Source organism: Halichoerus grypus, chromosome 10 (genome assembly GCF_964656455.1).
Source record: "Halichoerus grypus chromosome 10, mHalGry1.hap1.1, whole genome shotgun sequence".
Classification (NCBI taxonomy): Eukaryota; Metazoa; Chordata; class Mammalia; order Carnivora; family Phocidae; genus Halichoerus; species Halichoerus grypus.
This window is the reverse complement of record NC_135721.1, coordinates 132828522-132854598: the sequence shown is the minus strand read 5'-3', so window position 1 is coordinate 132854598 and position 26077 is coordinate 132828522. Positions and strand designations below refer to the sequence as shown.

General features: G+C 48.0%; 2 protein-coding genes across 3 annotated transcripts in view; one reads left to right on the top strand and one right to left on the bottom strand.

Moving 5' to 3' along the window:
* Positions 1 to 26077, bottom strand: part of RTF2 (replication termination factor 2) — a 38691-nt gene that overhangs the window by 1350 nt on the left and 11264 nt on the right. For both annotated transcript variants that reach the window (XM_036121045.2, XM_036121046.2), the window contains exons 5-8: positions 25891 to 25969; positions 3479 to 3592; positions 447 to 501; positions 230 to 325 (exon numbers count right to left, since the gene is read on the bottom strand). In XM_036121045.2, the coding sequence (XP_035976938.1) occupies positions 230 to 325; positions 447 to 501; positions 3479 to 3592; positions 25891 to 25969 (344 nt within the window). The remainder of the gene's footprint in view (positions 1 to 229; positions 326 to 446; positions 502 to 3478; positions 3593 to 25890; positions 25970 to 26077) is intronic.
* LOC118553845 (putative beta-1,3-galactosyl-O-glycosyl-glycoprotein beta-1,6-N-acetylglucosaminyltransferase 7) lies at positions 7860 to 19894 on the top strand. The gene is made up of 4 exons (XM_036121038.2): positions 7860 to 8700; positions 13048 to 14076; positions 15019 to 15114; positions 18215 to 19894. The coding sequence occupies exons 2-4, from the start codon at positions 13107 to 13109 to the stop codon at positions 18436 to 18438; spliced, it is 1290 nt and encodes a 429-aa protein (XP_035976931.2). The 5' UTR covers positions 7860 to 8700; positions 13048 to 13106; the 3' UTR covers positions 18439 to 19894.

Sequence of the window (26077 nt, the reverse complement as noted above, 5' to 3'; positions counted from 1 at the left end):
ACCAAATGCACTCTCAGTAAAACAACAATGAGCATCTAGGCCCAGACTCCTTCCACCAGGCTTTGGGGTAGAGTGACTGTTTCTTAGCCTCCAAGAGAGCTCAATAAACTACTTAGAGACATGACTTAGGATGAGCCTGAGCTTTCGAATTCACTCTAATAAAACCGTGATATCACCACCTGGTTTACCAGCCCTCTAAAGAGCTCCCCGTTGCCTCAGCAGGACCCACCTGCACTTTTGGGAGCTGAGCTGGCTTTCTTCTCTCTAGAATCAAGGCTGGTTTCTTCAGGCTTCCCAGTCTTAATTTTTGATGGCCCTGGAGATTCTGTTAAAAAAAAAAAAAAAAGGTAAGCCAAACAAAAAACAAAGCAAAAGCATGAACTTTTGAAAGAAACAGCTCCACAGCCTTATTTTTGCTAAAATAAGGTCCTCTCTTAGTGCCTTACCTTCACTGACACCTGGCTTTGAGACAGACTCCGCCGCCTTGGGCTTCTTTGCTTTCTGTAAAAAGAAAGAGCAAACTGGAGACGTGCTTGAACTCTGTTTCAGTCTAAGCGTGGCTGCCGCTGTCCCGGGAGCCCTGCCGACAGGCCGATGCAGTTCATACCAGGTAGGTGCTCGTTCCGGAGCAGACTCCGAGACCGCAGGAGTCCTAAACCCTGACCCTTGGTGTGTGTCTCCAGTTAACACACTTGTGCCTCAGTCAGAAATATACCTGGAGAGATCTGCCTGGTTCTCTATTTATATTCCAAAAACCACATTCTCAAAACTCTTAAATGAAGACCCCAGATTTCAGTGATAACCATGTTACCAGTGACTTCTGTACACAAAAGAGCTGTTAAACAAGTAACGAAGTATAGCTGGGCACCTGAAGTCCAGCCAGCAAAAAATGTACTGAACCTAACCCAGTCCAGTCACTCTCGTTCAGAGCTGTCAAACTGCTCTGATGTTAGTTTACTGACTATACAGACTTGAGGCTAGGGACACCTGGCTGGCTCAGGCGAAGCGCGTGCAGCTCTTGATCGCGGCGTCATAGGTTTGAGCCCCACGTTGGGTGTAGAGGTTAGTAAGAAAAAATAAAACAAGAAAGACCTGACACTATGCTGAAGGATGCTTTAGCCAATTCTCCTAAACTCTGGATTTTTAAGCACTAGAATTCTGTCACTCATAATAATTACATTGGTCAGCAAAAATTTAAGAAATGAAACTAACCATTCTACAATCTCACAGCTGTGTGAGAAGGGATTCAGTCAGAGAAAGCACAAACAGAAGGATGTTTATTCGGGGAGTTTACTTTAACATGCCACTTTCCTAACTATCCCAGAGGTGGCGCTAAAGACACACGGCCTAATCATTTCGGAAGGCTGCCGTCACCGGAACACGTGGGGAACAGACCTTCCTCAGGCACGGGCCTTGAACGTGTAATACAGACATGCAGAGCGACCTACAATGCTTGTACACAATGTAAAAACTTCCTGTTTGTTTCACACACGCAAGGCACACATTCAAATCCGTGAGGATGATACCTAGTCCTCAAAAAAAGACAACTGTGGATTTTGAAGCCTTTCATTCACAGCTGAGGTTCTATAAAAAGCAAGAGCAGCAAGAAGTTAGGAAATGCTATGTCCTATCTTCGGCTGAGAGTGTATTTGGGAAATATTCTGGTATCCTGGTAGCAGCCTCTGAGAGGCATTCCCAGAAGCCGCAGGGAGCATTTTGCGGAGAGGGGTGTGCGGGCCCCGCTGGGCTGTGAACACCTTGGCAGGAACTCTGGGACCGGAGACCACTCACCACGGGGGCGCCGTTAATGACCATACAAACACCAGGAGCTTCCTCGGAAACAGATTTTTTCGCCTTTCGTGCTTTTTAAAAACAACTTGATCCATGACAGCAAAGAAGAACAAGCAGATCCTTTTTGATAACTGTCAAAAACATCTCAAGCTTTCTTCTTTTTTGCTCATACGATAACAAAATCACATTTAGAAAATGAACAGAGAATGAGTGCACTTACATTCCAGGGGGATAGGGTCCTGCTCTTTCCTCTATGATGATTAAAAAAAACCACAACTCTGAAAAATCTTTAATTATTACGTCACTGGTAAATGCATGCCACACAGAGGGAGGCTATTTTCCCCCACAACTTTATGTCCTCAGGACACTGAAACGGATTTTCTACTACTTCAATCATTCCTCTTAGTTCTGAACACAGAATTTCTCCCACATTTACCCTGAACCTAAACTTTTTTGCTAATTTTTAATTTTATAAATTAAAATTATGATGAATTTTTAAAATTTATTATTTTTAACAATCTCTACACCCAACATGGGGCTGGAGCTCACAACCCTGAGATCTAGAGTCACGTGCTCTACGGACTGAGCCAGCCAGGTGCCCCTAACTTTTTTTTTTTAAATATTTTATTTATTTGACAGAGAGATACACAGAGAGAAAGGGAACACAAGCAGGGGGAGTGGGAGAGGGAGAAGCAGGCTTCCCGCCGAGCATGGAGCTTCCCGCCGAGCATGGAGCCCGATGCGGGGCTCGATCCCAGGACCCTGGGACCATGACCTGAGCTGAAGGCAGACGCTTAATGACTGAGCCACCCAGGCGCCCTATAACTTATTTTTTTTTAAAGAATGAAAAACTTGCTGTCACAAAAGATCATAGGGATCATCTGTAAATACTTAAGAAATAATGAAATTTGCTGCTGGATCCAGAATGTATGGCACATAGAACGACTTAGCTGATAAAACTGTTTTGAGCCTGGTCATTATGCCAAATCAGGAGGCAATGAATCCACTGCTTATGGAGTGGGATCTAGACCCAGGGCCACAAAACAAAGCCTTCCCGTCCCGCGTCCACGCAGAGCTTTGGTCGCAGCTGGGGGTCTGTGGCACCGGCCTCCCTTCCCGAGAGCCGAGGCAGCCCTCACACCTAGAGGCCCCGGCCAGGGCTCAGGAAGGCTGGGGGCGGCTCCCAGTCATGGGGAGGCTGCTTAGCCCCTCACTACCTGAGGTGCCTCAGCGGTGGGTGGGGATCGCAGGCTCCCAGGCCCCCGCAGATCTCCAGGGGACTCCCCAGGACATTCAGACCTGGGCGGCACAGGCTCTCCAATGTGCTGCTCACTTCTACTGTACAAGTTTTATACACCCGGGACGTAAAGTCAGCACAGCACAGAGGTGGTGGCTGCCCCCCCTCCCCTGGGCTGCAAGCGGGCACGAGCGTGGTGACCCTCCTGAGCATGCCCGCCCCATGCAGGTGCTGTCACCAGCCCCACGTCACGGATGAAGCAGCTGAGTGAAGGGGGGCAGAACCGCTGTGCCCCACACAGTGAGCCCAGGCCCTTCGAGGTTGTAAAAGCGCCTCAATCACTGCACGCCCAAAAGCAGGGCAGTTTGGGGGTTTGCCACCGGCCCCACGGCAGAGGCAGCTGGCAGCACCTGAAGACTCTGGGAGGAGTGGACCCCAGGGCTCTGTTACCTTCCCCAGCTTCGCCCTCAGCCTCCTCTCCTCCATCCTCCTCTTCAGCGTTTCCACGTCCTCCTTGGTGCCATTGAGCACGATGACGTCGTCCTCCTGGAAAGCAGCCCCACACTGGAGAGGGCAGAACACAGAAGAGACTCCATCACCACGCGGTGGGCAGCTCAGCTACCCCCCGACGCTCCCCGAGCCCAACCACTGCTCTGCGAACCCTCGGGAACTTCCTGCCTGTACCTCGGCTTAGCCAGCTTCTGAGTGTGAGCCCTGCTTTGGCAAGTTCTGTGTACGGAGTCAGCGTGGCAGGCCCAGGAGGGCTCTGAAAGGGCCTGGCTCTGCAAGGCCAGCCCCACACTGGTGTCTGCGAACCTGGAGGGCGCCCACCATTTCCTAACCGCGTCGGGCTTCTTTCCATCCAGGTGTGCGCCGCGGCCCCGACCCCCAGGTGTGCGCGGGAAGGGCGGTGCCCAGCCGCTGGCTGCTGGTGGGCATTCGGGAGAAGTCTGCGGCAGGGACCAGCAGTATCTATTCAGCACTCGCTGCTGGCTCATCTCAGGACTCACTTCACGAGAACCGGGGCCCTGTCACCTGCATTTCTCCCGTGTTCTCAGGTGTTGCAGATGATGCCTGGGGGGAACCCTGCTTTGAGAACCCCTGCTCCAGTGTCCGGGAAGATGGCCAACTGGGGGAACGGGGCTCCATCCCAGCAGGAGAGCAGAAGGACCTGTCTGGAGGCAGGGGCTGCACTTCAGCTCTCTCCTGGGCCGCTGCCCACTGTCGTTCCCACGGGGGGGGGGGTCCTGCATTTTCAAAGGCCTGCCTGAGGGGCCCACCCCGCTGGTCACTCTCGGCCTCAGTGACTGCATCTGTTAAATGGGAAGTAAACCGAACTCCCAGCGCGGTCCGGGATGAGGCCAGAATTCAGGGCGCCGGCGTCGGGAGTGCAGCACAGGGCTGGGCAGCCAATGGTCAACCACTGTGGGCTACAGCTGCGGGTCTGCGCTTTCCTGGAAGACGGCGACCTGTCCCGACACAGACCATCTCCAGGACACATCTCTGTGTTTCTGACTAGCTTCCCTGGGAGAAACCTCACACGCACATGGCTGTATGTGTCTTGGTGGGGAAAGTGGCCTCTGTGCCCCTTCATGGAGGGAGAGTGCACGGATTCCTGCTGACACCGCCTGGGTCTCTGTCCCTGACCCTCAGCCACACAGCCTTACCAGCCTGCTGGGATAAACACGAGCCGTGAGCACAATCACGTGCTGACCCCAGTGAGGCCTCGAGAGCCTACCATGCCCGGAACAGGAACAGCCACAGACCCAATGTACCCAGAATCTCTTTTCTACAACACATTCTCAGCACAAGACATTGAAGTGCTCTTCTTAAAAAGCTGCCGAGCTTTTCCCAGCACCTCCCAACACACAGGAGAGCCAGTGGACATGTGCTGACCCCCCAGGCGCTGCCTTAGCTCGGTTATTTACTGGGGTTCTCACCTCCAAAACCCACAGCACAGGCCCAAGGCACCTCCTTTCCTAGGAGGGATCTGGTAAGATGTCACAACTGAAGAGACCCCCCCCCACCTTTGGCCCACACATCCTGAGATCAGGGCCACAGAGAAGCCCTATGAACAACAGAAGGGGGGCTGTTACGGCACCTCGCCGGGACTGCCTTCGAAGAAAAGGAGCTTGTTTTTTGCCATCACTGCAGGGAGGCCTCCAGGCTCTGCAGGAGGAGGCCTCCTGGGAAGTCCCATGCTGTGGGAGATTTGGCTAGTCTTCCCTTGGGGGATCTCCTTCTTGAGTAGGGAATGAAAAAGGATCCGCAGGAACAGAATCAGGTGGCAGATACGGCCCAGTGGGGCTGGGGCTATGGCGTCAATAACCCTCCCGAGCACACAACCAAGAGGTAGAAAGGAGTCTCCGTTTGTTCCATTAGCCTGCCCCCTCCTCCTTCCCCACTCCGGGCTCTCTGCGGCTGATTTCCACCAGTCCCTGGCACCCCCTTTCCTGGAGTGTTGGCGGTCAACAGTCTCTCTCCTCTACATGTGACTGTTTAGTTGTCTAGATAGGGCTGTGGACCCCATTCTACCTACAGCTGTGCTGTGCTGTGCCCAGAGTTATATTTTTAAAGTTGAATTAGCCACTAAGCATAAAAAGTCGGGAACCTCTCATGCTAAAAATTGAGATATCTTGCTTTCTCCCCCAAATTCAAAAGATCCATTAATACTAAACCCACACTCTCAAGGCCTCAATTGCTGGGACCTGAGAAGGGCTGCCCCCTAGAGCCTGGGCACGACCCTCCCACTGGCGGCAGGCCCTGTCACGCTCCTGGTGTGTGCCTGACCCCGGCAGGCTGCTGCCTGACCCCCGGAACTTGGCTGAGGGACCCATCCGCTGGGAGCATGTGAAGCCAGAGCAGGAAGCAGATTTCCATCCACGGTGCCAGTGGCCAGGCTGGGGCTCTTCTCTACGTACTGAAGGGTTGAGGGAGGGTTACTTTCGAAAGTGAGGGGAGGGCTGCGGCGGAGACACAGCTGACCCAAAGGGCCGGACCCTCTCTGCTTATAAAGTAACACATATCATGAGCGAAAAACACCCGTATTTTCCTGCAAACACACTTTCCATGTGTACAGTTACTGCACAGGTGAAATCATGTCTTTATTTTAAATTAGCCTCCTTTTATCACTTATAACTTAGATGTCCCCAAAATGGAGAAAATAAATCACAGCACATTCTTAAAAAGGAAGGGCAGAGAGTTATTTCAGAGTTTCTGACAATGTAGAAAGTGTCTATTAAGCTAAAAGAAAACGACTACAAATTACATATCCTTGATCTCTGGATATTCACTTTTTTTTTTTTAAAGCATTAGGAAAAAAAAAAGCCAGCAGGAAAGTGCCAAGGGAACGGGTAGAATTACGATAATATGCTACTCTATCTGCAGATCTGGATCACGAACAATTGGAAAAGTGGTTTCTCAATCACTGTTCTTACAAATAATATTTGCAACAAACACCGGCATGCATCTCAGACCCCAAAATCCCACTTGTGGGACTCGTTTCTTCTCCGCCACCGAAGGCTGTTTCCTGTGTAGTACCCTGTGGCCCACAGTAAATGAACGTGTGCCTCTATGTGCGTACTGACTTTTAAAATAGTGCTTCCCTCTGTCATACCGTAAGCTCCCAGAGGGACAGACTGGCCATTATCCGACTCGGCTGTGGCCCAGGGGTGAGCCCAGGGCCCTGCACACAGTGGGCACCTGGGAACTAGTTGCCGCGTGCATGAATGAAAACACAGCCCGGAGAAATACTTCAAACCAGGATGAAAGGGAGTAATACTTTAAAGCCAAATAGTTCCCCTGAAAGGTCGTATGAACTTTACACTCCCTACCACATGTAAGAGCGCCCATCACACCATATAATTTGAAGGAACAAAAACACACTGATCTGAAAGGTAAAAGAAGGTAGCTCCTTTTTGGCTTCAATTAAGAAACAAAAATCCCCACTGCATTCCTACTGCCTCTCTCGCAAATTATGTGTATATGCTGTAGGTCCACTTTATTAATTAGGATCTTTTTAAAGAGTTTATTTGAGAGAGAGTGAGAGCGAGCATGCGCCGGCAGGGGGTGGTGGGAGGGAGAAGCAGACTCCCTGCTGAGCAGGGAGCCGCATCCGGGGCTCAATCCCAGGACCCCGAGATCCTGACCTGAGTCAAAGGCAGATGCTTAACTGACTGAGCCACCCAGGCGCCCCTATTTATTAGGATCTTCATTCAAAAATTTTTTACTTTAACCAATCTGTATAAGAAATTGATACATGAAGCCTATTGACCTTTGATCCACTTATCACAATAATTGCTCCCCTGTGTTTGGTTTTATTCTGTATTTCCCTTCGAGCTATGGAAGCGTAAAGCTGTATGCAGGCCACTCTATGTTCTCAGCTGTTTCTTCCACTGCTTTTTGCTTAAGAGAATCTTCCTCCTTCCAGGTTTAGGCTGTGAGGTCCCAGGTGGAATCCAGCATCAATCCTCATCCCCTCGGGACGGGCCACTGTGAAGGCCCAGCTCACGAGCACCCACAGGCTGACCTGTCCAACAGGCACTCAAGGTGCAGGGGCCCAGCGGCGGTGGCCTTTCCTCTCCTGATTCTTGCCCAAGAAACCTCGATCCTGGCATCGGAGGATGTCCCTACAAGCATATACAAGGTCTCACCACCACTGAGAGGCAGCACGAATCTGTTTCTGTATAAAAAGTACACATACCACACACAGCCATGCCGCAGCCCCACGAGCTTAGAGAGACTCGACTCTATCCGCCCCGTTAAGAAATCGTTCTATGGCCACAGCGCCATCTGTTCCACAGAAGAGCAACAGGCACCTCGAGTCACCTGCAAGCAGCTGAAGCGAATCTGCACTCATCTGACTAAATGTCAAGCTCAGGTGCCTGGATACCTGCAAAAGGAGAAGTCTCCACGGCATGGGACTCCTGTCTCTTGGCTCCATTATTCTTAGGTCTGTCTGGGGGAAACCCGATGAGACAGCAAGTAAGGGAAGCTTTGAAACCAGAGACGGGAAAGAAGGGAAGAGGACAAGTATCCAGCAGCGGAGAACAACAGAAGGGCAGAGTCACTGTCGGTGAGGCAGAGGCCCCCTCAGCTATGTGCCCTGGCCCAGCCCCGCCCCTGGGGGAGCCCCGAGCACCAGGCCGGGCACAGCTCCCCTGCGTCCCTGAACTGGGGCCCTCTGGAGAGCCGTGCTGAAATGCTTGGATTGTTCCAAATGCCATTTAGGAAGAAAACAAGATTTTTAAAGGACTTTTATTATTTATCCCTTTAATAAAAAAGGGTCAGATAACCACATCTGGCCTCCGATTTTTAAAAGCATTTATAGAATTTGCCCCTCGACTGCCAGGATCTCATCCAGGCTTCAGAACACCAGACCGCTCTGCTGCCCTTCATCTGGGCCAGGCTGCTGACTCGTTGTGTTTCCTAAGGCAGTGATCTGGTCCTGGAGAAATACTCAGAGAAGCAGCCACTACTTTTCAATCTACAGGTCAAAACCAACAAGAATAAAATCCTCCAGGGATGAAAGGGTAACAAAACCTGCCAAACAACTCTGTTCATGTGATTTAAGCAGAAGCCACGGGAAGAGAAGCACTGATTGGAGAGAAAAACCGGGCTGGGCACGGACACCGCCAGCATTCTGCCCCTCGGAATCTGAGGAGCAGCTTCTGGTAAGTGCTTCATTAAGTGACGTCCTGGTCGTGAATGGCAGAGGCTGAGCAGGTACAATTATTAAAATAAAATGTTTTTCTTTGCCTCCTTTATAGTTTTAAAACAGAAATATCGGAAGATCAGTAATATTGTTCAATGCAGATAGAGCAGGCATCTTTTTCTCTCAAAACCAACCCTCCGGTTTTTGTTTCAGCCAAAGAAAATAAAAGTGGAATATTTTCAAGTTTGAGATTTGATTTTTTTTTTAAGATTTTTATTTATTTGACAGAGAGAGAGAGGACAAGCAGGGGGAGCGGCAGGCAGAGGGAGAGGGAGAAGCAGGCTCCCCCTAGAGCAGAGCCCGATGCGGGGCTCGATCCCAGGCCCCTGGGATCATGACCTGAGCTGAAGGCAGATGCTCAACTGACTGAGCCCTCCAGGTGCCCCTTTCTAAGGCCTTTAAAGTAAATATTTTATTTATTTATTTTTTTTAAAGATTTTACTTATTTATTTGAGACAGAGAGAATGAGAGAGAGAGAGCACATGGGGGGGGGGAGGGTCAGAGGGAGAAGCGATGCGGGACTCGATCCAGGGACTCCAGGATCATGACCTGAGCCGAAGGCAGTCGCTTAACCAACTGAGCCACCCAGGCGCCCTAAAGTAAATATTTTAAATACAGTTTTTGTGAGAGAAAAAAGGGTCTAAAACTCAGTCAGACTGCACTTCTTAATGAGCTGCGTATTCCCCACACTTGAAAAATACCACTTACATGCCTTGGAAATTAGTTCAGTGATAGAAAAGTCACCTGTTTAATAATTACACTTTCATGATGGCAACAAAAGTCACGTTTACATTATAGACAAAACCACAACAAGTCACCAAGAATCAAGGCTAGGAAATGTTTGCAAAGCTGAAAATGGCACAGACCCCCCCCATTTAGAGGACCGACTGGCCAGCCCCGAAGACGCGGTGCCCACGGGACTGGCCCAGCGCCCACTAGCTGCTGTGTTGCTGCCACAGCAAGAGCTACGACCGCCCGCGCCCCCGGGGGCCTGCCTGCCTGAAAGAGCCTGTGTTGAAGCGATGACAACGAAGCTCAACCGCTGGTGACCCAGGTCCCCAGGGCCGCGGCCATTCGAGGGGACACCTACTTCTCCATCACAGAGGGAACCCGAGCTGGAAGGAAGGTGAACCGGGCAGCCGTGAGCGCTGCGCGGCCAGAACTGGAGGCAGAAAGGCAGCAGATGAGCACAGCCCAACTCACACGCCTGTCTCTACAGAAGGGAGGGAAAACACTTAGCCCAGGTATGACCCTGAAGGACAATGGATTACACACGGGGCTTGTCCTCATGTAATTATTACAAACTACTGAAAAGATCCGATTCCCTGTGGTGGAGCCACAGTTTACATGGGGTGTGATATCAGCGAAGTGGGGCTAACAACAGTTCTGTGATAAAACGAGACTCTCTTACTTTGACCACAAGCCTAGAAACAAAACCAAAGATGACAAGCCTCCAAACCTCCCAACCTCCTCCCCATGCTACGGCTCTAACACAACGCAACAAACTACGGCACGTGGCTGCCCTCTAACCAAAATCTGTCCGAGTGGTTAAAAAAGCTTTATTTTAATTTCAAGAAGGTATTTCCTTCCTGCTGAATTTCTAGGTTTTGTTTATTTTACAGACCAGATAGGAAATGTGTTCATTACAGTGAGTTTTTGTGTTTATAAAAAGTATAAAAGTATATATACATATAAAAGTATATATATATAAATGTATAAAAAGTATAAAAATGTCTTTAAAATTATGCCATTATGTTTCATGTTTGGGGCCATCCACAAGCGTTTACTGACCTGGCATAGAACACTGTAACTTGGCATATTTGGGCAGGGACTGCTTTTTATTTTTGAAGCGGGATGGATAAAAAGGAACTATACAAGGAAAATACATACATTTTTTAAATTCACAACCCACAATCAGCATTCACAGCTTTTACTGGTTCACAGTTTAAGAACACAAGGGGAGCTCAAAAGGCTGCCTAGTCCATGCTTCATCCAAATGGCATCTGTAATAATGACGCAGAAGGGCAAGGGGCTAATGTCAATGTGAGCTAGAACACTGCTCAGAAGCAAATGGGCTTTTTAAATAGGCAATGATATGACTTTTTATTGAAACCAGGAGCCAGGATTTATAAACAAGAACAAAGTAATTACTAACACATAGATGTTTTACCTGATGATCAGTCTTCTTCCTAAATTTCAAAGGTGATGATGCCTTCATGCATTAATAATTAATCAAAATGCTTTTGGTCACCTTTGTTCCTGCTAAACCTATTCAGGCATTTCTGTAGGGCTCCAGAAAGGCAACTCAATTATTATCAAATAATTTCATTAGATAAAGATATTTTATTTTTTTTTTAAAGATTTTATTTATTTATTTGACAGAAGAGAAAGAGATAGCGAGAGCAGGAACACAAGCAGGGGGAGTGGGAGAGGGAGAAGCAGGCTTCCCACGGAGCAGGGAGCCTGATGCGGGACTCGATCCCAGGACCCTGGGATCATGACCTGAGCCGAAGGCAGACGCTTAACGACTGAGCCACCCAGGCGCCCCAAGATATCTTATTTTTAATCACTGAACCCCTCTTTAAAAATAATCATAAACTCATGTCAACAAGTCAAATTCTGCCATCACAAAACTTCTCTTGATTTGTTGCTTCATTTACTGGAAAGAGTTATAACATGATACAGAATAACAGCATAAAATGAACTCTGAATAATGCAGAACAGGACAGTATCTATGTCCAAAATAAATATTTAAGATTTTTTTTTAACCTGCCAAGCTAAGGGCAGTAACACATGAAAATATGCTCAACATCATTAAACATCAGGGAAGTGCAAAGTAAAACCACAATGAATCACCACCACACACCTATCAGAATGGTTAAAATAATGAATCTGATCGCACCAGGTGTTGGTGAGGCTATAAAGTGACTGGAACTCTCCTACACCGCTGCGGGGAAGGCAAAATGGCACAACCACTTTGGGAAAGAGCGGGCAGTTTCACTGTTAGGTATTTAACCCAGAGAAACAAAAACACAGGTCCTATTACCACCACCCTGGAAACCTGCTGACTTAACATTCCAGAAGTTTTTACACTAAGGGCTGTTTTAATAAAACTGCCATTGCTCCTAATTTGGAATTGTGTTTAAAAGGAAGAGAATATACTTTCACTAACTGCCCCCACTGTGCCAAAACAAAATCTTTTTTTTTTTTTTTGAGATTTTATTTTTATTTATTTGACAGAGAGAGAGACAGCCAGAGAGGGAACACAAGCAGGGGGAGCAGGAGAGGGAGAAGCAGGCTTCCCACAGAGCGGGGAGCCTGATGCGGGGCTCGATCCCAGAACCCTGGGATCATGACCTGAGCCGAAGGCAGACGCTTAACAGCTGAGCCACCCAGGCGCCCCCAAAACAAAGAAGTATGCAAACATCATGATTATGAGCTTGCTGAAGTAAGTCATCAAGATCTTCTATTACGTCAGGGAATGGAAGGAGATCTCCAGCATCACAACTATTGCAAATGGCTACTCAGTGCAATGTGCAGCCTGAGTCCATCCAGGATGGCTGTGCCCAATTTTGACATCATGTTATGGGTAAATAAGCACTGGAAGATAAACCACAAACCCACAGTGTATCTTTTACTTTTATAAACATGATTTGTGGATAACTTTTCAGTTTTCCCAAAGGCTGATATATATTTCAATAATTTGAATACATCAGTGTTAATTCTGAGTCGGCATAGGTCACCTAACCAACTACCATATGTTTTGGTGCTGAGGGCTATACTTTTCAATAAAGCTGCTGAAATACAAAAACAAAAACAAAGGGCCAAAGACTTGTGCGTGAATGCTTATAGCATCTAGTAATATCCTAAAACTGGAAACAATTTCACTGTCCACAACAGATGAACAGAGAAGCTGTGGCATGCCCACGCAATGGAATCCTGCTCAGCAGTAAAAAGGCAAGGACGGTGATAAATGCAATGATGTGGGTGGAATCTCAAAATCAGTATCCTAAGTGAAACAAGCCAAGCAAAAAGCACACGGTGTAGGGCTCCATTTATATAAAGTTACAGAACATGCCAGCAAATCCACTGATGGATTTGCCAGAGACAGGGTGGAGTAAAAGGGGCCCGAGGAAACTTTTAGGGGTGAGGGGAATGCTTGTCATGGTGACCGTGGTGATGGTTTTGCGGGAGTGTATGTATAGAAAAACTGAGCGTGTTATACACCTTAAATATGTGCACTTCAGTCACGTTGCAGGTTGGGGGAGGGCTGCCGCACCCTAAATTCTCCCTCTTGTTCTCTTAGGAAGCTTAAAGGAAAACATTTCATACCATAGTGATGAGAAGGCCCTTGGAGCCTGAAACATGAGCCAGCTGCGAGCCTCGAAGCCCGGACTCCTCCTGGGTGCAGGCATATGCATCTTCGTTTTTCTGTATTTCCGGACTCCAACCCCTGAGGAAGCAGAGGAGGAACCCACCTACCCAGCAGTAGTGGAATGTGGCTTTTATCCGGACGAACTGTGTTCAGCTTTATTTGAAGGGAAAGGGGCCGCCCTCCAAATTGCAAGATTTTGCAAAAACCCTCATGGTTCTCAAATTCTTGCTCATTTACGCACACCAGGAAATTGCTCTAGGATTTCCCAGGAGTTGCATTTCATAACCAGACCCTTGTCTGCAGAAGAGAGCAATTTCTCTTTGGCATATATTATAACAATTCACAAGGAGCTGGCAATGTTTGTGCAGCTTCTCAGAGCTATTTATGTGCCTCAAAACGTTTACTGTATTCATGTTGATGAAAAGGCCCCGAAGAAGTACAAGACTGCGATGCAAACCCTGGTTAACTGTTTTGAAAATATTTTTATTTCATCAAAGAGAGCAAGAGTGGCTTACACTGGCTTTATAAGACTCCAGGCAGATATTAATTGTATGAAAGACCTGGTCCATTCCAAATTTCAATGGAACTACGTCATTAACCTTTGCGGGCAGGATTTTCCAATAAAAACCAACAAAGAAATCATACGCTACATCAGAAGCAAATGGAATGACAAAAACATCACTCCTGGAGTAGTTCAACCACCAAACATGAACTCCAAGACAAGTGAAAGTCAACCGGAATCCACCCCTGAAGGAAATATCTACGTATCTCCAAACAAAAGATTCAAGGACGAACCGCCCCGTAACTTAACAATTTATTTTGGAAGCGCTTACTACGTCCTAACGAGGAAGTTTGTAGAGTTTGTACTAACTGACAGCCGCGCAAAAGACATGCTTCGGTGGTCCAAGGACATCCAGAGCCCGGAACGACATTACTGGGTGACTCTGAACCGACTGAGAGGTAAGAACAACCCAGCAATGTGGCGTCTGTTCAGATCAGAGGCAACAACAGAAGTTTACTCGAGTGAAAACGCTATTTCACTACTTTACTATGGCTCGGTAAATAGCTCTGCATTTTGCAAGACCTTTCACTTGAGGAGTATGGGAGGGTCTGGTTTTAGGGGTCTGAAGTTTGCTGAGGGTGCCCCATGTTCCCAAACCAGCCCAGTTGCTTTTTTGTTCCCTCTCTGAAAAGAAGTCCTACCAGCATCTGAGCAGAAATCTTCAGAAACTTCTTCATTCAGTCATTAAATACCACTACGTACCTACTAGTGCCAGACATTATGCTAGGGGCTCTTTAAGAAGAGAAAATATTAAAAGTAGTAATTTTTTGGATGGCAGATAGGATACCTCAGATAGGTTCCCTGAGAGGCAGAGGGAGAGCTGATGTCCTTCTTTACGTGGACTTATTTTCTCTTTGCGTAAAGCTGAGCGGCTCCTGTAGGGGATGTGACTTCAAGTTCGAACAGCTAAGCTAATCGGTCCAGATGACAGTGCAAACACTGGATCCAGTAGAAACTGGTTAGGATCTTATTATAATCTCTCATATCCACTGAAAATCCTATTTTCGAATCCCCTCAGAGGGCTATCATGGGGAAAACACAATCCCAAGAGACCCAACATCATCAGGCCAAGGGTGCGTTGTACGCGTTCGGTGAGTTACTGGGGATGGAGAAAGGGATGAAAGCGAAGCACAGTGCCGGGACACGAGGCCAGTGTGGTGCTCCCCAGCCGCCCCCAAAGTGTTAGCCCCTCATCAGACCACAGCTGAACACTTAGAGCGAGGCTGGACCCCCACCCCTGGACTCCTGCCTGTGCAGGAAGGGGGAGGGCTGGCGCAGAAGTGGTAGCCAAGGGCTGAGGAGCTGCCTGCGCTGCAATGCCTGGTCTGCTTCCCCCGCAGACGCCCCGGGAGCCACACCGGAGGCCGGCTGGGAAGGAAATGTTCGCGCTGTGAAGTGGAGACATGAGGAAGGAAGCGTTCACGATGGATGTAAAGGTAAAAATCAAACCAAACCAAAAGCAAGCCTTCCCGTTGTAGGCAAACTTGACAACTGCTGCCGGGGTAAGGTCGGGAGACACAGACGACCGTTAGCAGAAGTAGTGAGGGGATGAGTGAGGTTCCAATTCCATGGGGTCAGTTTTTTTAAAAACTTCTTATGTAATTATAATACCTAGCAAGCAAAGCGCACAAATCATAAGTATTTGGGCTGATGCATTTTCACAAAGTGAACACTAAACCGGGCTGCAACTTTAAACAATACACAAGCTAGCCGGTTTCTTCCACCTGCTCCTAGAATTCAAACTCAACATTTATTTTAAAAAGCTCTGGGTCCCCCTGTGTCTCTACTAGAATAGATGAGGGAGTAACACAGGTGTATGCTCCAGAGCAGGTTCTTAAGTAGTTCTTGCTGAAGGAAGGTCTTTTCGCTTTCTGCCCTCAGGAGACTCTCCCCGGGAGCTGTGAATTCTTGTCTGGTGTCCCAGAGGTTTTAGTTACCAGGACAACAGAGAAAAGACAGACCTGGGGTAGGGACGGCAGTGTCCCTCTTTGGTGGACAGGCTAGAAAAGCACTGGCTGACAGCAGGTTCTCAGGCATCACAGTCTGGGGGGAGATGCCTAGGGACTGGGAGGACCGGAACCGGGCTCCTGTCGCGTTGTTCAGGCCTACTCTCGGGGCGCCGGCTCTCCCTGACCCCCCTAAAGCCCGGGGTAGGGCGGCTGCCTGAGAGGAGCACACAGTCTCGGGGAGAAGACGGAGGCCAACGGTCACAGCGCCACGTCCACAAGTCCAGTGGGGAGAGGTGCAAGCACTCTGGGAGCCCGCCCGGAAAGGAAAACGAGGTGTCCAACCTTTATGGGGCCGCCAACCGTGTGGGACAGAGAAGGCAGGAAGAGCGGGGCAGACGTGCGTGCAGGCGGCCGGGGTAGAGCATCCTCTGTCCGAGGGGATCTGGCCTTCCCAGCCACGCAGGAGGGACCACCACATACAACCACCTCTTCTCATTGTGCATTTGGGTGTGGTCCCCGGGCTCGAGTGACAGTAGACCAGCTAGCCACCGGGCTCACCCAGTTTTCAAGCTGTTTAAAAGACTGACCAAAACGTAGCAGGTTGCAGACAAATGAAAAGTGTAAAACCTAACATCACAGTAATTCAAAGACGAGCAATTCCTGCTGCCATGTACGCAGCCACCCTCCTCTGACAGGTACCAGGTCCGGAAGGGCTAGAAGAATTTTCTAGATGTTTTTAATAAATATTTTAGCCAGGATTCAATTAGGGAGCTATTCACACAGTAAGAAGGTGACAGTCAAACAACAGGCTAAGGAGCAACCCTGACCTTTCTTTAGAAAGCAGGTGCTTGTTGCCATTACACACTAGGGTTGACAAGACTGGTAAATAAATGCTCGGGTAGGGGTGGGGCCGGGGGCTCAGATTCCTCCTGAAAACATGATCACTCACAGTATAAGAAGTCAAGAAGGGCTGTTGCTATCAATAATAATGATTTAGAATTCTTAGAGTGACAACCTGAATATTTCAATGTTTGTCAAAAAGCCCAATTACTGTGAATCTTAACAAAAATCATCATTGCCCCAAAGTAAACACTTCAGAAAGTTCTTGCCATTGCTCACTTCAGTGTGCAAACCATCCATAGTAAAGCAGCAATGTGGCCCCTTCCTCAGGCCGAGCACTGGCGGGTGAGTGTGGCAGACCCTGCCCCCCTTCCAGAGCCCGGCTCTGGGCCTGCAGTCCATCCTCACAATGACTCGCAGCTGTTAACTACCATAGTCACACTTTACAGAGAAAGAAGCCCAGGCTCTGAGAAGTGAGGTCACTCCCCATGTCACAGGAAGTGGCAGAGCCGGGTCTCAAACCAGGAGCTGCTGCCTGGGGCCCCTCCACTGGATGAGCTGACACAAAGAGGCAGAGTCACCCTGTTGTTATTTGTAATCACCAAAACAGCACGAGCCCGACTCTGAGGACTTTCCATTCGCTTGTGTTCCCTTCCGGCTCAAACTCATGTGTGTGCAAATGACAGAATTATCCAGTTACAATCAAGGTGCAGCTGAAAATCTTTTCACTCTGTCCTAAGTTTTTCAGACTGCCTGTCTTCATATTCAGACTTTTCAACTGGTGAAATGTAATTCTACTGATACTCCGTGACACTGTACCAAGAATACCTACCAGAAAGATTTCAGTCATGACGACAGCTGCGGCTTAGAGCGCTCACCCTGCGAGAGCTACTTGGCCCTTTACCGGATGAGCGCCTGCTCGCCAGGGGAACGTTCTTTCCACCTTTTTCCAGGCTCACCAACAACACTGGATGATTCTGTGCATGGAGTTCCACCCCTTTCCTATATTTCCCTCAGACAGGTTTTTAAAAGTAGGATGACTGGGTTGGTGTGGAGAGAAAGGAGGGCAGAGCTGGGCACAGAGCAAGGTCTCCAAGATGGGGAGACCGTTCCCTCACACGCAAACTGAGCGCTCGCTTCTCTGGGAACCGAAGGTGGAAATGGAGCCACCTCAGGGTGCTGGTGGGAGGGTGACAGAGAAGGAAGCGCCAAGCACAGCGTCAGGCACATGAAACATGCTACTGAGCTCATCTCGAAGGAATTCAGCACTGGATTCTAACTATCATTCCAACTTTAATTCCTTCCATTTGTATCACACACTCACTCTGCAAGAGCAAGAACCGACGGCAGCAAGGACCTGTTACCACTGATGCAATTCTTGTGAACTACCCACAACCGAGGAAAACAAAGTTCGTAGAACCTAACAGAATTTAGAGTGGGCCAGGCAAATGAGTGCTATTACACCTCTCTCGTGTGTTCACTAATAACGAACATTCCACAGCATTCCCTTAAAGTAGCCATTAAACATGCCAGAGATCACTGACAGAAAAAACAAAAACAACCCTGTGCCCACGGATTCAAAATCCAACACAGAAGCCCCGGTCAGAGCGATCCGGGAAATCATGGTCGGTCTGAGCTCCTGTGAAGCAGGGGCCTTTACAGATGATCCCGGGAAAGTGTCCCTTTTTGTGTGTGAATGTAAACTGACGACACAAAGGCAGCTCGGTTTTTGTGCTTCTTTCTGCAGGCCGCTACGTCCACGAGAGCTGCGTGTATGGACCAGGAGACCTGCCGTGGATCATTCGGTCGCCTGCTTTGTTTGCCAACACGTTCGACTCAACAGACCCTCTGGTGGTGACGTGCCTGGAGCGGTGGCACCGGCTGCGGGTGCTGCGACAGGCAGAGGCTCCTGTGCAGCCTCAGTGGCGTTTCCCACAGGACGGTCACTTCAACAGGAGACCGAGCCACTGAGCGGGAAGCTGCAGAGTGTTTGCTTTCTTACTGCTACGCACCTGTTCCTGACTCGTAATAAGAGAACTCTGACCCAAAGAAGGAAGAATGAGAAATGATTCCTTGATACAAGCTAGTCATCAGATGAATTTAGAAACATGCCGTTGACAAGCCGTTCCTATTAATTGTAGGCCACTTTTTAGCTTTGAGCAAGAAATCAAGAGAGGAAAAGTGACTCAAAGTACTGCTGGGGGCCCCTGGACCTGCCAGCTGGACTGCTTCCGTAAACAGTGGTGGCAAATCAAAACCTCCCAACACTAGATCCTGACTCAAGTTAGATAAGAACACATCTTATTTCTAAGATACTATTGTGTATGAGATTCTAATAAAGAACAAACTCCCACTGGAAACGAAACTCTGCTTATCTACAAGAGTCCTCTTTGGCTGCCAATAATGTTAACTTTGTTCTGGTAATCCTAGAAAAACACAGAAGAGTCTACTTCCTTTGGGTAAAATGAAACTAATCCAGAGTGGAAGCACACTTTCTTAAAAAGGTTGCCATACGTTTCCGCAGCCTCGCGGCGCTAACAGCACCGTCTGCCCTGATGGCTCGCTCTGTGCTACGTCTGGGCTGCCCCATGCCAGTGACCACGACCACGACCATGACCACAGGGCCTTTGGGGCATCTGAAATGTAGACAGTGTGACTAAGTGAATTTTAATCTTTATTTTTAAAAAATGTAATGAACTGAAATTTAAATAGTCACATGTGGCTGGTGGTTACCATACTGAACAGCACTGGCCAAAGGCAGGAATGATCTTAATTTTCTCTACGCACAGATTCGGGTCTCCAAACAGTCCATGGCTTTTTCATCATTCTGTGAGGACTTTCTCTATATTCTCTTTCTCTAAAATAGATTGTGGCATCGTACAAGACTGAAAATGTGAAGTGGCACAACATGGAACAACCAAAATAAAGGAAAAGCAGGAACCACAGGAGAAGACACTAAAGAAATAAATGTGTAACTCACAAGCAGAGTCTAAAGCCTCAGTGAACTGAAGCTTTGCAATAAAATCAAATCAACTTAGTCAATGCAAATAGCCCTTGGAAACCACAAAGCTAAATAGAAGGAAAAGAGGCTCTGAAAGCAGGTCCCACAAATCAAATGTAAGTAACCACAGAACATTAAAATCTTCGTTTCAACAAACATTTCTCCCACTTAGACACCTAATTTCAAGGAAAGCACACACAAAATGTTCAGACTGTGAAAGACGAGAACGCAAGAGCCCCACGACAGTACAGCTCTGCTTTTCTACACATTTTTATAGGCAAACACAGTGCTCACAAATGGTGCCAACTGGCTACGTTCTGAAAGCTCAAATTCACCACGACTGTGTCTCCTATATTTTATGACAACTCACTAGCAAGTTAAGGGCAAAACCCATTAAAAAATAAAAGCTTGTATCTTTTCAAGTTACTTGAAACACAAGCCTGCCTTCATTTTGTTTCAATGTCAACTGAATATTTCATTTCAATGTCAATTCAATAGTCACACATTAGAAGGGTCTAATCCGGGAATCTACTTACCAGATTTGCCACAAGGATGAAGCACTTAGAATGATTTCTGACTCATCTCACAGATGAGGAAACTGAGGCACGGGGCAACAGTGGGACTTTCCAGGACCACATGGCTAAACAGGTGGAGCTGGGATTTGGACCTAAGCAGGCAGCCTGGCTCCAGAGTCCAAGCCTTTACTACACCACCTCACCCTCATACAAAGAAACGAACTCAAACACAGAGCCGCCCTCCAAGGGATCAGATATAATAGAAAAAGCTATCTCAACAAATCATTCCAGTAAAGATAAAATAAATAAATAAATAAATATATAAAAATAAAATAATAGGGGCGCCTGGGTGGCTCAGTTGTTGAGCGTCTGCCTTCGGCTCAGGTCGTGATCCCGGGGTCCTGGGATCGAGCCCCACATCGGGCTCCCTGCACCGCGGGGAAGCCTGCTTCTCCCTCTACCACTCCCCCTGCTTGTGTTCCCTCTCTCGCTATGTCTCTTTCTGTCAAATAAATAAATAAAAATCTTTAAAAATAAAAAAATAAAAATAAAATAAAATAAAATAAGTAAGAGTAACTTAAAGGCATGATGCAATGAAGCAGCAGGAGATTCAGGGAAGGACAAGCTGGGGTTTCAGCAGCGTGCCGGGGGAACAATGGGAGCCGAGGGTGACAGACAGGCAGCCACCAAGGCTGGGACAGGCCAGGGAGGCCAACAGAAAGCAGCAGCCTCCGTTGGCATTAGAACCAAGAAACTACTGTTCACTCTACTCTGAGTCAGACTCTGTGTTCATTTGTAATAAGAAAATTAAATCACGTGCAAAAAGCATGTCTGAAACAGACCACTACTGACTGTACCTTAAAGGTGATGCATTAATTGGGATCTTGAGATAATTTCCCTTTTTCACAGTAGTACCTTCTTGCTAACAATGTAGACTCTGCTGTTCCATTTTTCTATTAGATTTCTCTAACATGTGAAAAAGTTCAAGGCTGCCTGTGTTGCATGTTATGCAGTTCCCTGAGGTTTAATACCTCCAAAGACCATAAAGATCGCAGAAAGCTAAAATTACCCGCCGGATGTCAGAGCTTGAAAAAAAATCAGCATTCGCAGACCACTTTTGAAGATACCACTTTCCCTAATATTTTCTCCCGTTTCCATTCCTTCCCCACGAAAAGACAGCAAAAGAGTAGTGCCCGGCTGGCTCAGTCAGTGGAGCATGCAACTCTTGATCTTGAGGTGGTAAGTTCAAGCCCCATGTTGGGCATAGAGATTACTTTAAAAAAAAAAAAAAGAATCAGCATGAATGTAAATTTTTGTTTCACTTCTGACTTTAAAATATCCACATATCCCACTCAATGACCACAAAGCCTAAATAAATGAAGCAGTGGCAAGTCAAATGCTACTGGTCACAACTCTAACCTCTAAATCAGGGATTCTCAAACTTTATAGTGCACGCAAATCTCCACGGCGGGGGTGTGAGGGTGGGGAATCTTGTTAAAATGCAGATTTTGATTCCACAGGTCTGGAGAGGGACCCAGGAGTCTGCATTTCTTAAAAGGAGGGGAAAAAACCCCTCCCAGGTGATACCAATATTACAGGACCGTGGATCATGCTTTGAGTAACAAGCACATCGTTTATTTGGCAAACTAATTACTCCAATGTGTTTCTCTTTATTACAAGAAGGGAAGAAGACAGTGGGGAATACAATTAATTTTTTGGCTAGTCACTTGTTTATAGCAAAAACAAACCAACCAACCAACCTAGCAACTACATCTCTCTGGAGCCTGTTTACAGAAATCAAGCGTGCACGCCGTGTGTTTCAGAACACACAACCAGAGCGATCTCAAACCCTTGAGTCTCTTCTAATGAACTGAAAAACCAAATGTATATGAAACTACAGAGTGGGAAGTAGAGAAAACGTTCACCCTAAATATCCCTGAGGTTCCCAAGGCATTCTTATGACACTGGTTTCTCTAAATTTCAGACATTACTTAAAAAACCAAAAATATTTGTTTTAGACTGATGCTGTGGCTTCACCTCACTTCACTGACATTTCCCTGATGCACTGCAGTTCCTGGAGCTGCACATGACTCTTCCTTTCGGCAGTCTTGGCAGAAATGGCTGCTGTCCACTTCTTCCTGGGCATCCAGCTCTAGTACCTTTCCCAGGCTTCCCTGCAGTTCGGTGTGGCCACACGACTGAGCGATGGACAACGGAACGGGAGCAGAAGCGATAAGCACCACTTCCCGGCCTGGGCCATAAAAATCTCCTACGCTGTATGCTCCCCGCCCTGTTCCCATCAGTCAGCTGAGTGCAGAATACTCCAACCCCAGCAGGAGTCCGAGTCCTTGAGTTTCCCTTGGAAGAAAGCTGTCCGACCAGGAACTGTCACTGCATTAGACACCTGAACGTGAGGGCTGTGGGTCATAGCAGTTAGCCAACCTTGAGTGATACATTTAGTATTCCTACACTTTAGAGACTTGAATTTAGACACAGGAGTTGATTCCTGATAGCAGTATATAAATTTGTCATTTATTATTTTAAAATGTTATTGTTTGGAATCTGGATCTAAAAGGAAAGTGTCTAAGAATTTATTATAATCCTTCATTTTACATATTAGAATCTGGGGCCCTGAGAAGTGATATTCCCAAGCCAGCGCTGGTGTGTGACCCAAAGCTGATCCATACCAGGCTCTCAGTGTTGGTTATGTGGATGAACGCCTCCCACTCAAGTGGGCCACTGGCTGTCCCATGCTCTGTGATTTTCTAAATTGCACAGTGTCATACGCTGAATGTGTCCCCCACAAAAAAGTTGAAGTCCTAGGCCTCAGTATGTCACAACGTGACCTTCTTTGGAAATCAGGTCACTGTAGATGTAGTTAAGACGCAGTTACTGGGGTGGGCCCTATTCCAACAACTGGTGTCCTTATAAAAAGGAGAAATTTGGACACAGAGACAGACTCCACAGAGAGAAAGCCATAGGAAAACATGCAGGGAGAAGACGACCATCTCATAGCCCTCAGAAGGAACCAGCCCTGCCAGTACTGTGATTTTGGACTTCACGCCTCAAGAACTATGTGTAAATTTCTGTGGAGTCACCCAGTTTCTGGGGCCTTGTTGTGGTAGCCGGTATTAGCAAACTAATACTTGGAGTTTTTTCCGAAAACATTTCCCGAAACTTCCTGGAGGATAGCCAGTGTTCTGTCTTGCCTGCCGGAGGTTTCGACAGCCATGGCAGCCGCCCTCATGAGACAGGAAGAGCTGGCGCTCCTGGTTCTCACCTGCCCTCTGCCCCCTTGTGCAATCCTGACACCCTTAGTTCCCCTTTCCACCTGCTTCCTTCCCTTCCTTTGAAGTGCCCAAGGTGCTGACATTTAAAAGTTCACAAGCGTCCAGTAAAACTTCTCAAGTACCAAAAAAAGGTTTCAGACTTCCCTTGCAATTATTTCCATAAAATCAACTTCTCTGTAAAGCTCTGTGCAGGCAGTTCTGTTTTGCTGCAAGTCTGTTAACGTGGTCACTGATGGATGTGTGAGGTCAGCCTATGAAAAGGACAGCTTCATGCCATCTAAGGGATGGTGACCAATACGGGCAGAAGAAAATAAAAGTCTGGCTGCTTTGGATCAGTCAGTCCCCCAAGCCTGGCTGCCCACTGGAATCGTTCTGGGAACTCTCAAACAAAAGCAGAAATCCCTGGGGCTCTACCCCAACTGTGAAGATTACAGATTGAGTGGGTCTGAAACAGGGGATGGAGCATATACTATTGTGGAGGTTCTACCGCACAAGCCTGGTTTGGGAGCCACCGATTTAGGGTATTTGGCTTCTCTAATAAATTTCAGCTTAATCTGCCACCTTCTCATATTTCTTTTCTTTCAATCCTGGAAGCAGACTTCCAGAATGTACTTGCAAATGTCTAACACATAAACAACACCTTCCATACTACGTGGGAAAACACACAGACCTGAACACAATGTATGCGGAGTTGCCTTCCTGCCCGAAGGAGCCCCAGGCCAGCCATGGGCCGGCTCCCACGGTGCTTCCCCCACAGAAGCCCCGCGCACACCTGCTGCCAAACAGCTCCTCTTGGTCGGCCGTCACCCTCCGTGCGTCCTGCACAGGCCTACATTTATGCTCCCAGAGGCGTCAACGGCGCCGCACCGCACGCCCACCTGGACCTGCTCCCTGGGCTGGCCCTCGAAGTTTCCACCATCCAGTCCGACTCACTTCCCAGGCCTCTCTCCCGGCTGGCACAGGCCGCACTGCCCACGTGAGGACTACACCTCGCACTGCACCTCCGTCTCCACGGGCCCTTCTGATGCAGCAGCTGCTCTCTCCCTCCTCTTCTCAAGAGCCCCCGCCACCCCCGCCGCCCCCACCCACATCCTACCGCCACCACGTGCGACCTGTCCCATAGCTTCAGGCATCCCTGCCCAGGTACCATCAGTGTCTTGGTGTATTTCTGTGAACGAGCCCATTGTTTCTCATTTTACTTAAATTTACTTTAAACGTTAACATTATCTCCTGCCATAAATATCAAAGCAGAACCCCCTGCCACTACGGCAGCCTCTCTCCGAGCTCCGGGACATCGCCCTGTGTTCCCTTCCCAGCACTGGTCACAGTCACCACTGCCGTGCTCAGTTCTCTGAGCACCCCTCTCCAACTGGACTGTGGGTTCCGTGGAGGCAGGGGCTGTATCTGTCTTACCCACCAGGCTATCCCACCGCACCGTGCTTAAGACAGAGGAGGGCCCCTCACAGGCGTTCAGTGAAAGCTGCTGAATGAAAGAACAGTTCACAACAGGGAGAAGCAGGGCGAGGGGCCCAATGAAACCCAAGCAGAGTTAATATGGGTGAAAATACAAACAGGAGCTGTTGGCATCCATGACATTAAACTAAGTGATAGGTTTTCCGTGGCCAACAGAACACCAGAGACACAAACGTCTGGGTCTGCGGCAGCAACACGGGAAAGCAGGGCCATCAGCATTTCTGTCATGTGAGCTGCATGGGGGAGCTCCTACATCAGGTATTTGCTCCCTCGTGTGAGCACTCACTGAGGACATGCGACATGCTCTGGAGGTGAGAGATGGACAAGTCTTGCTCCTTGCTCTCAAACACTCACGGATGGAGCACAGAGGATTGTTAGGGCAGCGAAAATGGTAAATACATGTCATTATACATTTGTCCAAACCTACAGAATATAGACACCACCAAGGGAACCTTAAGAGATTTGGGGTGATGGTGTGTCGATGTAGGTCCATCAGTTGTAACAAATGCACCCCCCCACCCCGTGGGGGCACTGATAATGGGAGAGGCTGTGCGTGGCGGCTGGGGGGGAGGGAGTGCAGAAGGAATAGAGAAAATCCCTTACTTTCCTCTTAAGTTTGTTATGAAAACTACTCAAAAATAATAATAATGAAATAAAGTCTTACAGAAAAAAAAAAAGGAAAAAAAACAACTGTTCCAGTCCAGTGGGGAAACCATGATGTAACTACCAATTACATTCTGATGAGATCAGTGGTATAACAAGGTGCCCAGGGAATGGGGAAGGTGGCTTGGCAGCAAGGGTTCACAGAGGAAGCAATCGCTCTGGAGCTAAGGTTCACGGGGGGCATGACCTCCCCCAGCTGGCAGGTCAGGGCAGAGGGAACAAAGGCACACACAGGAGGTGGTGAGGCGGCCCGAGCTCGGCCGGAGCTGGCCAGGCAGGCAGGGACACGTCACAAAAGGCAATCTGAGTCTACACCCAGCAAGGATGAGCCATGGAAGGGTTTTAAGCAGAGAAACAACGAATTAGATCTGTTTCAGAAAGAACTGAAAGATGCTGAAATGCCACATGGAGGGAGGGACCCTAAACCATCTGATTTCCTCAGCTACTAAGACGGAAAAAATGATATATGCCAACAACTCACTGTGTGACAAACTTCTGCTTTTATCTCTTTCAAGGCTCGTTCAGAAAACACACAACCACAGCACCGCAGGAAGCAAAACCTGGAGAAATAATCCAAAATGGAGGATGACTTAAATAATAATTTAAAAATGATCACCCAGATTATCGGTTAACATTTGTTCAGTCTGTACAAAGGCCAAAAACTACAA